At 40.3% G+C, this 19104-nt stretch overlaps 1 protein-coding gene across 3 annotated transcripts; it reads right to left on the reverse strand.

Moving 5' to 3' along the window:
- Positions 1-4464: 4464 nt before the first annotated feature.
- Positions 4465-18940, reverse strand: CMC2 (C-X9-C motif containing 2). Of its 3 annotated transcripts, XM_067720932.1 has the most exons (4): positions 18767-18920; positions 12512-12627; positions 8393-8464; positions 4465-4851 (listed from the first exon to the last, which is right to left on the reverse strand). In XM_067720932.1, the coding sequence occupies exons 2-4, from the start codon at positions 12590-12592 to the stop codon at positions 4765-4767; spliced, it is 240 nt and encodes a 79-aa protein (XP_067577033.1). In that variant the 5' UTR covers positions 12593-12627; positions 18767-18920; the 3' UTR covers positions 4465-4764. The 3 variants fall into 3 exon arrangements, with proteins under 3 accessions (XP_067577033.1, XP_067577030.1, XP_067577032.1); XM_067720929.1 differs by lacking the exon at positions 12512-12627 and having other exon boundaries at positions 18767-18940; XM_067720931.1 differs by lacking the exons at positions 8393-8464; positions 12512-12627 and having other exon boundaries at positions 18767-18940.
- Between the last annotated feature and the right edge of the window lie 164 nt (positions 18941-19104).

The raw sequence follows: 19104 nt of genomic DNA on the forward strand, positions 1-19104 counted from the left end.
CAGTCAGAAAGAGATGTGAAGGTAGGAAGCTAAGACCTAGATGGGATGGAACTTTAAAGGGAAAATGACACAAAACAACAAAAACATCCGGGCCAAATTTCCCTGACAATCATAGCTTTTTTAATTGCAAAACAAAATTATCTCCTACTGATTACTTAGTGCTTAGTAGGCCTGAGGTAAACAACACAGTAAACTAGTCCGACAACCTCATTTTAAAAGTAAGAGTTGGGGCTTCCCTGGTGGCGCAGTGGTTGAGAGTCCGCCTGCCGATGCAGGGGACACGGGTTCGTGCCCCAGTCCGAGAGGATCCCACATGCCGCAGAGCAGCTAGGCCCATGAGCCGTGGCCACTGAGCCTGCGCGTCTGGAGCCTGTGCTCCGCAATGGGAGAGGCCACAACAGTGAGAGGCCCATGTACCGAAAAAAAAAAAAATTAAAAAAATAAGAGTTGAAATCCAGACTGAACAACCTGTGAGAAGTCACACAGCCAGGTGACAACTCAGAGACAGCCTGTGCCCATTTTTGAAGGTCCCCAAAGTCCTTGAGATGGCTACGAAGGTAATGTGATTATGGAGAGGAGGGTTGAGGACAGGAGGCATCTCAGCTCCTGAATTCTGCTGCTGGGGCCCTCAGGGCAGAGGCAGGTCTCATTTCCTTCCTAAACCACCTGGCATATGGTTATTCGCTCCTCTACAAAATGACACGCCCTGGAGACTCTCTGAACTCCAGGAGTCCTGGACCACAGCTGCCCTGTCACAAAAGTCACATCACAACACTCTCACTTTAGCGTTCACCTCAGTTACAGGAACTGTCAACTGACCAAACGCTGGAAGTGAGAAAGGCGACAATCGGGGCAATCAAATGACTTGCAGTCCCTTCTGTGCATCAGTGGAGTGCCCTACAGGGCAGGTGCCAGCTGATACCAGCTCAGGAGAGACCCCTGTGCGCACCTCTTCCCAACACCACCTTCAGCTTGGTACCTTAAAATCTGCCATGGCAGGAGTATTTACACTACGGGAAACGGAAGAAGCTGCAAAGGAGTTGTTCCATTCTGTTTTTTGTTTTTTTTTCTGAGAGCCAGTTATTAAACATTTACCAGCTTATCATTGGTAACTGGTGACCATGTTAGTGTGTCTGAGCTTTTGGTGCTCAGAAAGCAGAAACAGAACCTCCTAATTCTTTGGAGAAGAAACAGCACTGCGTCCTGCACAAATAGGTATTTAATGCTCTCTGAAAGGAATACTTAACATTTCCTACAGTGCTTCAAGTTTTCAGAGTTTCTAATTTGCCTTCTGGAAAAAAAACATATCACTGTCAGCATGAACCCTGAATCTCATCCATTTTTGCATCCTCAAAGACTTGACTCCATAAATGTATCCCTCTCTCTTTTCTGGCATTCTTTCAACACATACCCATTCCCAAGTGTCACTCACCACTTCTTTTGATTTTGTAAAAGACTGTCTCGGGCTTCCCTGGTGGCTCAGTGGTTAAGAATCCGCCTGCCAATGCAGGGGACACGGGTTCGAACCCTGGTCCAGGAGGATCCCAAGTGCCGCGGAGCAACTAAGCCTGTGCACCGCAACTACTGAGCCCACGTGTCACAACTACTGAGCCCGCGTGCCACAACTACTGAAGCCTGCGCCTCTAGAGCCCTGCTCTGCAACAAGCCACTGCAATGAGAAGCCCATGCACCGCAACGAAGCGTAGCCCCCGCTCACCGCAACTAGAGAAAACCCATGCACAGCAACGAAGACTCAACGCAGCCAAAAATAAATTAATTAATTAATTAAATTAAAAAAAAAAAAAAAAGAAGACTGTCTCTCAACTCTCCACTGCCCTTCCCTTCAGAGCCAAGCCTTTTCAAAGGTGCTTGAATCCTCCAGCTCCACCCGGACTTCCACCCACTTCTCCACACCCCACACCACACCATTCTAAGGTCACACATGACAGAGGAACCAAATCAACTGGTACCTCAGCCCTTACTCTGACCCAGTGAAACTCCCTCCTCCGTAACTACCTGGCAATCTGAGGCACCTTCCCTGTGGTTTGCCTTCTACCTCTATGCCTGCTCCTTCTCTGTACCAGGGCTCCTTCTCCTGTCCTGAAATATCCATGTAAGTGCATAAGACCCACCCAACTGTCAACTACAGATTCCTCTCGGGAGTCAAGTAATATAGGGTATAAAGGGTTTCAAATTTTTACTCTGTAAGACATAAATTGTTTGAATGTTCCATAAAAAATGAACTTATACAATTGTTTTTTAAGTTAAGTGACCCCAAAGTTTCATTCTGGTCTATAAAACACCACTCACAATCCACTGTCAACATGGGCCCATGGGCATTAGCTGCCACCTGCATGCTGCCCTCTCTCAAATCTGCTCTAGTCCCGGTGACTCTAACAAGCTCCAGGTTTGAACACTCAAAAGTCTAAGAGCCATCTCCATCCGGATCTTCCCCACACACTGCAAACCCAACACTTCACCACACCTCTGCTGTACTCCCTCCAGCTCAGGGCAGGGACCATCAGCATGAAAACACAAATCAAAAGCCTACGGCTGGCCTTCCCTGGTGGTGCAGTGGTTGAAAGTCTGCCTGCCGATGCAGGGGACACGGGTTCGTGCCCCGGTCCGGGAAGATCCCACATGTCGCAGAGCAGCTGGGCCCGTGAGCCATGGCCGCTGAGCCTGCGCGTCCGGAGCCTGTGCTCCGTAACGGGAGAGGCCACAACAGTGAGAGGCCCGCGTACCGCAAAAAAAAAAAAAAAAAAAAAAAAAAAAGCCTGGACTCTTCTTAAACCCTCCACCTAGTCAGTCATGCTGACTCTAGGTCCAAATTCCCCTCAAATCTAGTCCCTCTTCTATTTTTTTTTTAGAACATGTTGGGGGTAGGAGTTTATTAATTAATTTATTTATTTTTGCTGTGTTGGGTCTTCGTTTCTGTGCGAGGGCTTTCTCTAGTTGTGGCAAGCGGGGGCCACTCTTCATCGCGGTGCGCGGGCCTCTCACTATGGCGGCCTCTCTTGTTGCGGAATACAGGCTCCAGATGTGCAGGCTCAGTAGTTGTGGCTCACGGGCCCAGTTGCTCCACAGCATGTGGGATCCTCCCAGACCAGGGCTCGAACCCGTGTCCCCTGCATTAGCAGGCAGATTCTCAACCACTGCGCCACCAGGGAAGCCCTCTAGTCCCTCTTCTTGATCCCCAAGCCACTTCTTTAACTCAGGCCGTAATTTCTCATTTACGTTGGGGCAAAAACCAAATTGGTCTCCCATCTCTTCCAATTTATCCCCCAAACCATAACCAGAAAAATATTATTAAAATACAAATTGAAACACATCATCCTTCCAACTAAGGCCCCTCCACAAATCCCTAGTCACCATTTCTACTTCCCCAACTGGTTATCGTAGCACTGAAGATAAAATTGCAACAGAATTCAAAGCTGTTTGGGATCTTCTTCCACCAGTAGTTCTCATATTCCAGTCAGGCTAAACAACCTTAAGTTCCTGAGAAAGTTCCATTTTCACTGTTTGCCAAAGGTCACCTTTGCTAAGGAGCCTTCTTGGAATGGCTCCTTCCTCCTGAAGGCTGGGCATGGATGCCCGATGTTTTCCATGACACCTACCTAATCATGGTACTTACTACACTACTGTAATAGTCAACTTGTCAGTTTACTACAAGCTTCTGAAGACAAAATGTCTCACTTCTGTACCTGTTCTGCCTGACACTTGGGGGAGGGCTGACTGAATAAATATTCATAAATCTCAGTCTTGAAAGGGACCTCAGAATTCTGCTTCTTCCTCCATGCCTTTATCGAATGTCTGTTACCCTGGGTAACCCCCTTGCTAAATGAATGTCCAGCCTCTTGAACACCTCTTGTGATGGGGAAATCACTACCAAACACTGATGCCCAACAAGGCCTCCTGCTGCACATGAAGGCAGAGTTCACTACAAAGAGCTCATGGCTCACAGTCTGCTGACACCTCATCCAACAGGAAGTTCAAGGCCCTGCTGTGGCCATGGCTGGAAGCTGGCTTCCAGACTGTCACAGGTCTCAGAAACACCCGGCGAAAGGAACACTGGCAGGATGGCTGCTAGAAATGAGACTGGGAAGAAGGGCCCTGTGTCCAGCAAAGAGGAGGCACGCGTGCCTAAGGTTGATGCCCACGAGACAACTGGCACCCAGGGTGGGCACCTTCAACCAAACGGAGAAGCTAAGTCTGCTGAGACTTAAATCCTAGCCAGACACAATTTTACCAATGCTAAACATTTAACCTTTTGGAAAAGAACTCTTTAAAAACAATAAAGTTGGAAGACTTTCATAGAGTTAACACAGCTGGGATTTCCCCAAGCTCTGTCTGCCCTAGCTGTGCCTTCAACGTTTAGGCTCCAGAACTGCCACACTGCAAAAAGAGAAGTCTAACGGCACCATTTTGCCCTAATTCCAAGAGAGTCTAAGAGAACAGAGAAAATATGATTAGAATCAATGATTTTATTGAGGGAGATAAGTTACTCAAATGTTAACGGGCTGTAGGCAAAGGGAACAAACACGTTAGAAGTCTCAGGTGCGGTGGAAGAGGAGAGAGAGTACTAACGGCTCTGCCCAACCAAAATTCCAGATCCAGGGCTTCCATACTTCTCCAAGGCTCGATTTCTCATGGGTCACTTTCCATTCAAAGGATTCTGAAGACCAAATGCAACGGGATTCCTTCAACTACCACCCAAGAGTCTTTGGGTCTTCTCTCAGCCAAGGCATCCAATGAAAGTATGATCTATTTTTCAGATTCCTCTGGAGGATTAAAAAGTCTCTTTCGCATTGCATTGCCACGCTCCCTGCTCTTGTTCCTCTTTTCCATGTACTAGAAAATAAAAGGAAGGGGGGGAGAAGAGAGACAATAGATTACATCATCATTTACATACGTTAAATATTTAGATATATTTGCAAAATAAAAATAACATTTTTACTGACAAAATTTCTACATGGCTCTTATTTCACTGAATCTGAGATTGGAAACAGTGACCTTAGAGGCCATCTAGTAAAATTTCATTCAATACAGTACAGCACCTAACTCCTAATAGGTGCAGAAATATTTGCTGAGTTAATTTCCTCCCAAAACGTGAATTCAATAAATATTTAGGATGGATGAATCTTGTCCCTGTTCTCCAGAAGCTCACAATCTAGCATGTCATCTAACCTCTACTTGAACACTTCTTAATCAGGAGGCTCCCTACCCTGAGAGGCAGCCTGTTTAACTGTTGGACACTTCTACTTGTTCCAGAGCTTCTCGTGTTGAACCAAGTGTTTCCCTGTAAATTCTCCTACTTCCCTCTATTTCTCCTTGCCTGCTACAATCTTCCAAATATCTGATTACAGGTAACCCACTCACTATCTCTTTTACAGGCTGAACGCTGCTGGTTTCTACAACTGTTCCACAGAACACAGCTTCTGCCTTCTAAAGTCTTATCTGTAAAGTGCCTTTTATACAACACTTTAATATGAATAACCCCTTATAAAAAAATACCACACCAGAATTAAATACTCTAGTGCTCTAAACAAAGTCCGGCAGATATGGACTACAGGGGGCTTTCTAGTTCTTATGACCTAAACACACCATATTTCTATAAATATTGCCAAAAGAGTAACTGGCTGTTAGTAACCATATTATCCTAATGGTTCATATGGAAACTTATAGTCAGCTGAACTTCCTAGGATTTTTTCATCATGAATAGTCATCAAACCCAATTCTCCCCAAATCTTATGTTTCTGTAATCGGTTGGATCTAAATGTAGTTTTCACCTTGGAGGATTTTAGCCTAGTATTCTGATCTGGCCAGCAGGTTATAACTAACAGGAAACCCAGAGCCTGGCACTGAGAAAAAGTACTTGTTTAAAGCAGAGAAACTTGAATGTAAGTGGTTTCATACGTGTATATTTACATGCTTATAATAAATACACCAATAAAGACATATTTTAAAGGTGCAAGAGGGGTTCTTAGGCAGAGTGGAAAAAAAGGAAAAGCAAATTCAAGTTGAAAAAACTGAGTATATGTGAATAATTGGACATCAAAATCTTTCAGCTGTCAGAGATATGGAAAGAAGCCATAGAAGCAAAAGATTAGTGACAGCACTAACCAGGGACTCTGGCTGCCCTCCCCTGAGTCCTGAGATTAACACCTTTGAGTTACTTCATCTTCTGGGCCAGAAAGCTCAAATGTAAGGAGTTGGGTTAGATAATCTTTAAGAAGTTTTCTCGGTCTAAAGTTTTGACTGAAGAGTTCTAACATATCTTCTGGAATAGTAGCAGTTTTCAAACTTTTTTTTTTCCTCATCAAAGGGCCATTTCAAATAACAGATGAAACACCAGGTCCCTTTAACCAAAACATTCCTTTTATCCGTCATACATTAATTTTCTTCATAAGACTGTCGGTGGGGAGAGAGGAAGGGCGTTTCATTGCTTTAAAAGGTTAAAAAAAAAATGTTGTAGAACATGGAGGGATACCTGCTCTGAGAAAAATATTTGATATCCCTCTTTAATCATATGAAGCCTCCAACAATCAGGTTCAAAGGAGGGTCTAATGGGTAAGTCTTCAGAAGACAATACTCTGTAGCAGGCCAATAAAATAAGTCATAAAGCAAATTAAAACAGAGTGTATATTAAAATACATGTTACGATATCTCCAAAGGGAGTCAACATGGCCCCTGAATAAAAGAAGAAAAAAAGGGATAGCTATAATGTTATTCACAAAACACCACCAAACAACGCAGATAGCATGGAAGGTCAATTAGCCAAAAACCAAACCAAACCAAACAAGTAAGAGAGACAAAAGAGGATGCTGCAAAAGTAGTATTAGCGATTATTTCAATAAAAAGAACAAAAGCAGCAACAAAGCAGCAAAGAGAGCATCAGAAAGAACTGGCCGGACCTTTTTTCTAGTTAAAGCTTCAAAGAATGAAGTACTTAAATGACACATGAAGGAAATGGTAGGAGGAGAGCATTAGAAGCAGTAAATGGGAAACTGGGAAGCATTAAAAGCAGAGAGGAAATAAATGAGCACAGGTTCGGAGAATTGAAGGATGAAAGAACAGACAGAAAAACATCTATAACTCAGGTAATGAAGCAATATAAAAAACTACATAGAGGACTTAGAAAGCAGTCAAGGAGAAAACCTGACATTTATACGAAAACAGACTCAGACAAAATAAGAAAAATATCTACACATTCTTCTACCAAATAGGAAAAAAAAAATTTCATATGAGGATCTAATCACCAAACCAATGGCAAAATCACTGAAATGTAAGGGAAAAAAAAAATCTAAACTTAGGAAAAAAGCTATCTTATACAACTGAAAGCATGTAAGAAACAAACAGCTATACCAAATAAAACACTATGGGTTTTATTTTTCCATAATCTTACTAAAACAGGAACACAGCCCTAGGTTTAGTTTCCATATAAACTACCATTTACATATGATGAAAAAACTCTTTTCAAAAACCAGTTTAAAACACTTATACCCATTTGTTCACACAAAGAAAATTATCAGAACTCCAGGAAGTTTTTCAAACAGGAAAGATGTTGTAAAGGGATTCCAGGAAGGGCGGGATGGCGGGGGGAGAGCCCCAAAGTGGAAAACACAAAAAATGATTCATAGATGCTGAATGGCTTCAAATATCATATCTAATACCTTTCAATATGAGGCTCATAGGGGAAAAAACGTTCAAAAGTACAGAAAACGCAAATTGGAGGGCAGATTTTTAGTAGTTATATATTTTTAAAGGTTCTGGACCTAAAATATCTGATGAACAAAACAGAAATGGAATTAAATTTCTTTTCAAAGATTTAAAACGCACTCTGTTCAGTTTGCAGTACCTGCAAAAAGACAATAAACTTTGGCCGTTTGCCCAAGTCCAAGTCATAGCCTAAAACTCTATTCAGGAAACGAGTCTTTCCAAACAAGTCAAACTAGATCCCTACGGGTTGTACATACTATAATTATAAAGAAATTCAAAATTTTAAAGCTGGAAAGAGCCTAAGTCTAGCCTCCTCATGTTATACAAGGAAACTGAGGCCCAGAGAGTTTTAGTTACCTGCTATAGCTAAACACTGACTAACAAGTCTTTCTGCTGAACAGCTTCAATGTCCTAAACCTTAAAAATCCATCCAAAGGAGTTACAGTGACTATTATAAGATAGTTGTTTTCATTTATGTACATGCAATAAAAAATCAGCAATGTCCCCAAACTGTCCCCAGAAGATACTTTCATTTCTCCTCTTGGTTTTAGGGGAAGACATACATATAAAGTCAATTTTTGGTGTTATACAAAAATTTGCAAAAAACTCAATATTGTTCCAAGATGTTCTTTTCTATTGTTCAACCATTTCCATCCTTTAACATTTTCCTTACCTCATTCTTCAAGCATTTTCTCATCTCCCGATCAAGATCATTGCAATGACCAAAAAATTTCAGAATGCTGTGCTAAAAGGAAGAAAAGGTGTAAAATATTTCATCCTATAATATGCTAAGGTCTCTGGCACACAGAATTGAAACACTTATTCCTACAGAAATGGGTTTCATGGGTCACGTTGTCAATAAGCAAACAGTTAATAGTTAAGTCACAAGTATAAAATATACAAATAAACAGGCTTATTCTGGCATTCCTACAAAAGAGGAATAAATGCTCTATAGGTAGAAATGAAAAATAAAAAGACTTTTCTTTGATAAAAGAGAAGATTATTAACCTACCAAAACCTCATAATGACCGAGTGAAAAGCATTTTATTACCTAATACCCTTTCTTTAAGGGCATGTTATCCATCCTCTATTATAGAGTGATGTCAAAGGGCAGTGTTGCCATATTGACACGACCAGTAACTTCCTTCACCAGCAAACACTCCTGTCCCATAGAAGAGTTACTTATGGAAAGCTTGGTGCCAAAGCCATTCTCTCATTTGCCTCCATTCAAAATGTCATCAAAATAAATTAGAAACACATAACACTATTATTAGATGGCCTGTAAGGGCCACATAACCAAGCCAGTAATTCACAATATAAGAAAATCAATGTCTGAATTCAAAGTCTGCTTTGTTTGAAAAGCAAAGATAAAAATCTTCTAGTGGTTTCAAGTCCTGTGACTATCATCATGGCAAAAAGTATATATGCTCCAAAGCAGATAAAGACTGACATCAAGAACCTGAATTTTAGTAGGGCCATAATTACTGTGTTTGCACGTCACGATTTTTATGGGCAGGTCGGACAGCATGGTGATCTCCTATAATGACATGCCATAAATGCTGAACTTGTAACAATAAGCACATCTTTTCCTTTTCTTTCTAATTAAGGCTTTCATGGAAACCAGACAACACATAATTAGTAATAGTCATGCTACTTCTTTTTTCCCTGTTTCTTCACCACTTTAAATGTACTTTTCTGGTCCACATTGAATAAATGGTCAGAGTTTTTCCGGCAAGCATTTAAGATCTCCTACTGATTACCTAATTACCTTTTCAGGATAAATATTTCCTGTGTATAAACTACCTCTTTGACAACAAACAGGGACAATGCTTTTTCACACACCTTCTGGCCAAAGAGAAATACCAGAAAGGGTTAAACTTTTAGAATGTAAGGTAATATTTCATAGTTTAGTTTATATTTATTCATATCATCCCATACACATACATCTTATTTTAAAATTCAAGACAAAAACTAATTTATATTTTCACTTTCACCTCAACATTAGCCCAAATGAGAATTATACTCTTGTGACATTATGTGAAAAACAAACCCAAAACGCCCCAGTGGAGTTGGTAAAAGAAATGCCCATGGACTGCACTTCTCTTGTATACACGTGCATAAGCCTCCAGTGCCTGGTGTCTGTTCATAGAGAACAAACTGGTAGAGCAACTGACTGAATAAGTGAATCAATTAGTCAGTGTCTGGAAGACAGTGTCCCAGGCACTAGGGACACAACAGTGAGCAAGGTGGACCTGGGCCCTACTCTCATAGCTCAGAGTCAGAGGAAAGAGACAAATTATGAAGTGATTGCTATAAAGCAGCGGTTCTCAAAGTGTAGTCCCCAGGGCTACCCAAGACCTTTCCAGGGGAAGGTAAAATCTATCTTCCTAACAATTGAAGATCTTATTTGCTTTGCTCACTTTCATTCTCTCACAAGGGTACAGTAGATTTTTCCAGAGGCTACATGAAGTGTAACATCACCACAGATAGAGTGCAGAGACAGATATGAGAATCCAGCTGTATTCTATTAAACTAAACATTAAAGAGAACTGCAAAAATGCAAAAGCAATGTCACTCTTCCCACCGTTTTTTTGTTTTGGAAAATAAGGTCTTTTTTACGAAAAATAACTATTAACATGTAATGGGTTTATTATTATAATTTTTAAATAAATTAGTATTTTTCAATTTCTCAATTTTAATTTCTAATTCACTAAATATTGGTAGATATAGTCCACATAAACAAAAGTTCTTTGGGGTCCTCAATAACTTTTAAGAGTGTGCAGGAGTCCTGAGACCAAAAAGAGTAAGAGTAACTGCCATAACGTAGGAAATCTATTCTGTACAGTATTACTGGAGTACAGAGAATCCGGGTCAGGAAAGAAAAGGAAGAGGAAATGACAAATTAAGCAGAATAAAGCCTGGAGGATGATAAAACCTGATCAAGCAAATGAGAAGTTGAGACAGTGAGGAAGGCTCTAAGTTAAGCATAGGAAAAAAGCAAGTACAAAGGCTTAGAAGACAAAAACATGCTCCAGTACAACTGCAGACAAGAACACGCAGGAAGGATGAGGGGTGCGGGTGGCGTGTAGTCAAGCCCAAGAGTAAGTAGGGGCCAGTACATGAAGGCCTCGAAACACAAAGAAATTTTAGAGTTTATTCTACAGGCAAAGGGAGCCATTAAGGGGAACAGTGATTAAACTTACGTCTGAGAGAGAACTCCAGATAGAGCATAGAAAGTGAACTGGGACAGAAAAGAGGACAAAACAGTCATGGGACCAGGTGCCCCAGTAAGATAATGTTGGAATCAACTGGTGTTAAGAACAGACATATAAATCAGTGGAACAGACTAGAGAGCCCAGAAGTAGACCCATTCACATATGGTCAGCTGATTTTTGACAAAGGCACCAAGGTAATTTAGTGGGGAAAGGACAGTCTCTTCAACAAATGGTGCTGGAATAACTGGGTATCCACAGGGAGAGAAATAAACCTTGACTCATACCTCACACCATACACAAAAATTAACTTGAATCACAGACCTAAATTTTAAAAGCTAAAACTGTAAAACTTCTAGAAGAAAAAATAGGAGAAAATCTTTGTGACCAGGAAATATACAAAGATCCTTAGAACACAAAAAACAAACAATAAAAGAAAAAACTGGTAAATTAGACCTCATCAAACTTACAAACGGCTCTTTGTAACACATCTTTAAGAAAATAAAAAAGGATGCCACAGACTGGGAGAAAATATTCACAATACACTTATGAGACACAGGACTTCTATGCCAAATGATAAAAAGAATTCTTACAATTCAGTAACAAGACAAAACAACCCAATTTTAAAATATGGGCAAAAGACGTTATATGAATGGCCAATAAGTACATGAAAATATGCTTAAAGTCATCAGCCCCCAGGGAAACACAATTTAAAACCAAATAATATACTATGACACATCCATAGAACGGCTAAAGTTAAAAAGACTTACAATATCAATTCTTATTAGTTATCTATTTTATACATATTAGTGAATATATGTCAATCCCACAGTATCAATTCTTAATCTAGATGTATGGCAGAAATAGTTTACCGAAAAGCATATTGTCATCAACAACATTCTTTGAACCAGTATAAATACCTGACTTCACAGGTCATCGGCATTCCTTACTACCTTAATTTTAGTCTTAAAATTTTACTCATTTAAATAATACTATTATTGGAATCTGATATATCTACAGTTTATGAATAACATGAAGGAAATAATGCATCATGCAAAGTTAAAGAAAAACACAAATGCTCCTTATAACTGTCTCATACATCAAACACATGAAAAAAGCTAAATAGTTGACATTGGGAAAAATATCAGATTAATTTAACGCATTCCAAAAATGGGCTTATTTTCTATTTTGGTTTTAACCATGGAATTTTATTTCCATTCCACTAACAACTAAGTAAACCTGTCAAATTAGGCCAGTCACAATTTAAATCTAGTTAACATATAATTATAAAAAATGTTTCAACTTCCTTTAAACACAGAACTGTAGAAGTCAAGGACAAGGAACAGGGATTCTAATTACTATGTATCATTTCAGAAGCTCCCTAATAAACTACCATGCTTGATTTCTACTCATCATAAAGGGAAATGGTTTCTAAAAAGATCACAAGCATCAATCTTTACTAAGCTAAGACCCATAACTAAGACATTATCATTTCCTTCCATTAATGGAGATAACGTTTTACATAGGTGTGCTGTACCTAGGTTTCATTTTTGCTTTATGGTCATTTTCTGAACTCTTACATTTTTGTGACATTCCTTAAGCAAGTTAATCAAGACGTTGCATTCTTCAGTATGCAAGTGTGGAGATAAGTCAGGATGCATCTTTAGGAGAAGGAGATGGAGCACAGCAGAGCAACCTGTGGATACAAGAGTGTCTTGAATATGTGTGACTGTACTTGTTAATGCGACCTAAAAGTATTTTCAGTAAGAACCTGCAGTGACTTTTATCAGAAAAGAATGCTGACCTCAGGCAAATTATTAAACTTGAGCCTCAGCTTCCTTATCCAATGACTTAACAGATTTGGCAGGTTATCAGGAGTGTTTAGAGAATATGCAGGTTCAGAAAAAAGCGGACTCCTCAAGAGACCCAATCCTGGAAATAGGTGCTCAAGCAGAAACAGCTTGCCTATATTAATAAGTGTGCCTTCAATTACTTTTCCCACATTCCTGAAATTGATTACAACTCATTTTGTTCTGATGAAATTCTACCAATGACGAGAACTGGCCTATTAATCCTTTTTAAATGTATAAGGGTTAAAGGGCCATTACTCAGTCTCACATCAGTGTGAATTAATGTAGACTGCTTTCTTCCTAACTAACATCTGGCTGAGAAAATCTAACTAAACCATGAAGAGAAACAAGAAGCAGATGTGGAAATTTTTTTCTCAAATTTAGCATATATACTCATAAAATGCAATTATTACAATGAAAACAAGAACCTAAAATCCCTGAAATTAAGTTTAATTGCTTCATTTCACAAAGAAGAAAATTAGCAGCCAAGGTCTAAGATAAAACATCATTTTCAGGTTTTGCTATATTTATGCAGCACTATTCACCTATTCTTTTCTTAAACCTATTCTTTTTAACTCAGAAAAGATTACTACACATCCACCAGAATAGCTATAATCACAAAATCAGACGATACCAAGCACCGGTTAGGATGTAGAGGAAAGGGACCTTACTCATTGCAACTGGGAACACTAAATAGTACAGACACTTTGGAAAACAATTTGGCAGTTTCTAAAGAAGTTAAACACAGACTTAACATATGACCTGGAAACTGCACTCCTAAGACCACACCCAAGAGAAATGAAAACATATATCCCCACAAAGACTTATATGTGAATGTTCATAGCATTATTCATAATAGTCAATATTGGAAACAATCCAAATGTCTAATAATCAAGTAATGGATAAACAAATCGGTATATCTATACAATGGGATACTACTACCTAGCAATTAAAAAGAATGAACTTATACGTGTGCCAACATGGAAGAATCTCAAAAGCACTAAATTAAATGAAATAAGCCATATTCAAAACACTGGAATGTATGAGTCCATTTATATGCAATGTCTAAAAAAGGCAAATTTGTAGAAACAAAAAGCTGATCAATGCCTAGGCCCAAAGGTGAGAGTGGGGATTAATATGCAAATGGCACAAAGAAAACTTTGGGGGACGAAAATGTTCTAAAATAGGATTGTGGTAATGGCTGCACAACTGTAGCTTACTAAAATCACTGAATTCACTTAGAGTGAGCGAATTCTATGGTATGTAAATTATACCTTAATAAAGCTGTTAAAAATAGTTCCAAGAAATTCAAACTGCCCATCAACATCCCACCCCCGACAAATAAAATCTTTAAAAATGACTAAACAAATAATTGCAGAGAATTATAATATACCTATTTCAGATTTCAAGTGATAAAAATATCAGAAGATCACTGTTCCACTGAGTCACTACTAAACACACACACATACACACACACACACACCCCCCACAGCTAAAGATCACAAATCAGGCCGCTGTGCCAAGTAAGTATTTGAGTATTTGAAATGGAAACTGGAAATGCAGCCAAGTTCAAGTTCTGTTTGCCTGTCACTGACGACAAAGTCTTTTCAATGATATAAAAATTTTGCCTCAGAAAAATGAGGTCTCATACAGTCCAGCAATTTAAGTCATCTAATATTATACCAGTATTATATACCTACACTTATGTATATATTAGTTATCCTACTTCTGCCTTGCTTATTTTTTCTGAAGGGAGATGTACACTGGTTTAGTCACCTAGAAAATGCCATTAACATTTTATTCTGTAAATATATTTGACAAAATATTCTTGCATATTTCTATCACCCAGCCCTCAAATGTGTGCTTTTACAGTTCAGAAACAAGCTTCTGATGTACTGAAATGACCTCTCTCATTGGTAAGGTAAAACTTAAGAACACACTTGGCTGCTGAGATAAATATACACATGCACCTTGTATATAAGCGTAAATGTATATCATGATACATACTTTTCCTCCCTCCACAAAAGTTTACTTCAAACACGTACGTTACTGTAGACTCAGTCATGGTGCCAATGAAACGTCTTCCTGTCTACCTACTTATCCTAGGTGATTGTGTCAAACAAGAAAATGGTTTCATATAGTTTCCTTTTCCTATTCTTCTTGGTGAAAGCTGTGACTTAACCTAAAGCTCTAAACACTTACCTATCCCTTATCTAACAAATTCCTTGCTTTATCAATCATTCCCCTCTTGCCTCCACCCTATCTTTATAGTTAGATATTCTCTTTTTCCCCTTTCCTTCTATCTACTGGCTTTGGCTAACTGTTGGTGTATATGCAGATGCACTGCTATACTCTTGGGTGTAATATACAAAACATAACTCTAAAACAATGGCATTGTTCTTAGAGCACATTTAAATGAGTGCTGACACCCTCCAGTAGTCATCTTTAAAAGCTTATTCTATTAACACTATTGTAACTCAAAGTAACGTTTTATGAACTGAATAAAAGCTAAATATATATTGCATATGCTTATTTTTAAAATTCCATCAAAGCCATAAGAATATATCCACATTATTAGAGTAGAAAATAATTTCTTGAACACTTAACCACCTGCAGGCACAAGTCTTATAATCCTCCCAATAACCGGAGGAAGTAGGTACATTTTTAAGTTCAGTTGAACCATAAGAAAGAGCTTTTTTGTAGGTCAAAATACGCATTACTCATATTTTCATAGCAAAACTAAGCCCCGGGTCACACAGTAAGTGACAGAGTTACTACCCAACGTAATCTCCCACCGTGACAGATTTTTCCCGCATTCAAAATAGGAAAGACATGCCTTCCCAGCAGTTTGTGAATGAAATAAATTCAGATAGAAAAAAAACTATTTCCCAAAGAACCTCTGGTTAGCTACAACTTCAACAGGGACTAATTCTAGGCCTAGGTTCAAAGAAGTCAATGTAATATTATCCTATATTATTAGAAATACAGGATCTGTCTACATCAAGAAAAAGAAAAGTATTGTGTTTGTCCTGATCAGCCATGTCCAGAATACTGACAATTTGAGTACCCCCGGGGGGAATGCTCAGGATGGAGATGGCTGTGACACTAGGTTTAAACAGGAAGCCATTCATGAAATTGGGAATATTTACTAACTTAGGGAAACCCACAACAGAGGAGACAGATAAAAAGAACAGCCTGGTTAAGTACGACAAGTAATGGATTTCAAGGGAGAAGATGTGGGTCTGAAGGCAAAGGCTGTGGACACAGCTATTCACAAGTTATATCACTTTGGCTAACTTAATCTGAGACCTAAGTCTCTTCTTCCATAAAATGGAATTAGCTCTTGACCTATATCATAAGGTTTAAAATAACATATGTGAGAGTATCTGAAATAGTGAAGAGTGAGTGCGACAAAGGTAAAGTATTATTAGTATATCTGAAATGCCCTGTCACCTGATGGGAAAGGCTGAACTGAACTGACTCTGAGATGTGTCCGAGGACAGGACTGGAAACCAAAGTGTGGCAGTTACAGAGGCAGTTGTCATCTTCCTGGAGCTGTCCAACAATGAAACAGGCTGCTGTGTGAACTTCTCATTTATCTGTCCTAATGTGCCCAAGAGACTGGCTAAGTTAATTAAGGATGTTACAGAGTATATTCTTACGTTGCATCCTTACCTTTCTTCTCAAATCTAAGTTCACAATTAAATTTAAGTCATTGCCAAAAATAAAATTTGCCCTCAAGGGATAAACGCTAGTTACTACTGATAACACAGAAAACAATCTCAAAAGGCAGCACCAAGGTAATTATGAACATCAGCCGCACTGTTGAAGCAAAGGTGAAGGGAGTGTTCATTGGTGACAAGACTTTGTGTACAGGTATTTGCAGTGAGAAAGACAGGGATAAATTCCATTCAAACTGTTAGTACTTAGTTAAACACAAAACTTCAGTCCCACTTTTACACTGGCATTTTGAAACCATCAGAATGGTTTACTTGTCACAGCTACAACTCTTCCTTCCCCATGCCAATCCCATCCACTTCCTCAGGTATGCACACATTGATACCACAACAGTCCACTTAAACTCTTAAAAATGTTCATCTGTGACAATTTGATATTTTGATAACTGGCTAATCGGCCCCTGCAAAGCAACTGTAACTTTTACTTGGAGGTAAGCTGGGAGGGTTTAAGCAGTAGGGTGCCCTCACTAAAGATATAAAAACTATAGTCTTATTTTATTCACTGCTTCACCTTATTTTACCAAGACGCTGAGGTAAAATTTTTCTAACGAGTATTCTATGATAGGCAGAAGACTTCAACCACCAGGTGGCACAATTTTAGAAAATAAAAAAGCTGAGAGTAAGAAATACATTAACACTAGTGAAGAAAAGGGAGGAAGCATTCTAATAACACATTTCAGCAGAACTATGATCACAAGGGGGAAACCCTATATTTTAATGCCACTTAGGCTTTCTTTAGAAAGATTTGGCTATTGTGTGGTCCCACCAGAAAGAAATTTACACTACAGTTATAATTTCTAATGTCATTTTAAAACAAGCCCAGAAAAGCTCTTGTTCAGAGTCTGAAGAATCTGTTCTCCAGGAAAAATGATAAAGTAAGAGTTAATGCTTTCTAAAAGATATTTTTTTAAGTCTAATTTCAGAAAGCACTGGAATTAGTTAAGTGAGTGTTTCTCTACTTCAAACTGCCCCATATTCAGTAGAGGTAGCAAACATAGCAGGGGACTCCCTACCCTACCCACTTTTACTTATCACAGCTGCAAAGTCACCAAATCTAAACAGATGCTTTTGAGTGACAAGTGCTCCCAGAGTATAGACCATGCCCCACTGCTACTGAGAGCAACCCACATAATTTCTTAAGGAATGGGCCCAGGTGCAGCTTTCCCTGAACTAATATTTACCAGCACTTACTTGGTGCTGAGCACTCTGTCAGATCACTTGAATTTCAGAAGAAAAAAAATTAGTCCATGAACTTCAACGAACACACAGGCTAGTGAGGGAAGGGCCATTCCCCTAAATGCACATAGTAAATGCCCAATAAATGTTTACTGAACGTTGAATATAGGATTACCATGGATTTGAGAATTGATTCAGACATCGACATAGTTATTTTTTTAAAAAAGGTGGGAAATGAGGGTCACTTTAAATCAACCAAACAAGTGCAGAAGCCTGTGTGGATAGAAAAGGAGACACAAGGGGTGTCACAACAGAATTCCTTTGCCAGCGCAAACTTCTTTTATGCATTTAAGTCTTCAAATGAAGGCTTCCAGAACTCGGATTTACTTAAGACTCTTCATAAACCACTTACTGTGAAACGACAAGCTCAGTAATCTTGAAACCCAATAAACGAGATTTGAATGTCACTTTCCTTGAAAAGCGTACTGAGGGTGATCTCACTGGATTCTCGCATCGCAAGACGGATTAGTGGGAACTTTCTCTGAAGCTGAGATGCGCCCTAACAGGCTCCCACCTACCACAAGCAAATCCTAAACGCCTGGATACCCAGTAACAGTAATCATCACACAACGTACTGAGCGCTCACCGCGTCAGACACGGTGTTCAGGGCTTCCCTTCTCACAACCGAGGCGCTGGGTTATACCCATTTCACAGGCGAGGAGGCTGACGCTCGGGGTGAGGAGGAGCTCGCCCAAGGTCACAGGCTCGAGAGCGGCGGCGAGGCCGATTCCCGCAGGCAGTGAAGGTCTACACCGAAGCCGGCTCTCAACTACAGCGCGCGTCCCAGAGAATGCCCGAGAGCGGGGAGCTCAGGACGACTCCAACGCCCCGGCAACACCCAGCGCAGTGGTCCCAACCCCCCAGGCGGGCGCGAAGTCCCGGCAGGATGGCACACAGCGGGGCGCGCGAGTTTGGGACCTGAGGGGGGACAGGTGAGTGTCCCGCGGCCTCCCCTCACACCTCGGCCACGAAGAGAGCGCTCCTCCGAACGGCCCGGACCCCCGAGACTCACCCGACTGGCGGCCACACCCGGAGAGTGGAAACGGTATTCACCGGCGAAGACTCTGCACCCAAAAGCCGGCGGCCAGGGCGCCGGAACCCGAACAGCTCCGGGTGGCGAAGGTTCCGCGCCCTCCACGCCTGACCCCGCGCGGCCAGCCCCCACCGCTCGCCGCCCGATGCGCATGCGCCATCCGGCCTGGACAGGCCCATTTTCTGGCGCTGTAGGGGGAGAGAGAGCGAGTCCGCGAAGGCGCGGCAGAGCCTGAACTTTAAGTCGAACCGACGAGCCAGATTTCGTGGCTGGGATTAAAGCATTCAAACAATATTCTCTGCTAAGAAGAGTGAGGC

Source organism: Pseudorca crassidens, chromosome 20 (genome assembly GCF_039906515.1).
Source record: "Pseudorca crassidens isolate mPseCra1 chromosome 20, mPseCra1.hap1, whole genome shotgun sequence".
Classification (NCBI taxonomy): Eukaryota; Metazoa; Chordata; class Mammalia; order Artiodactyla; family Delphinidae; genus Pseudorca; species Pseudorca crassidens.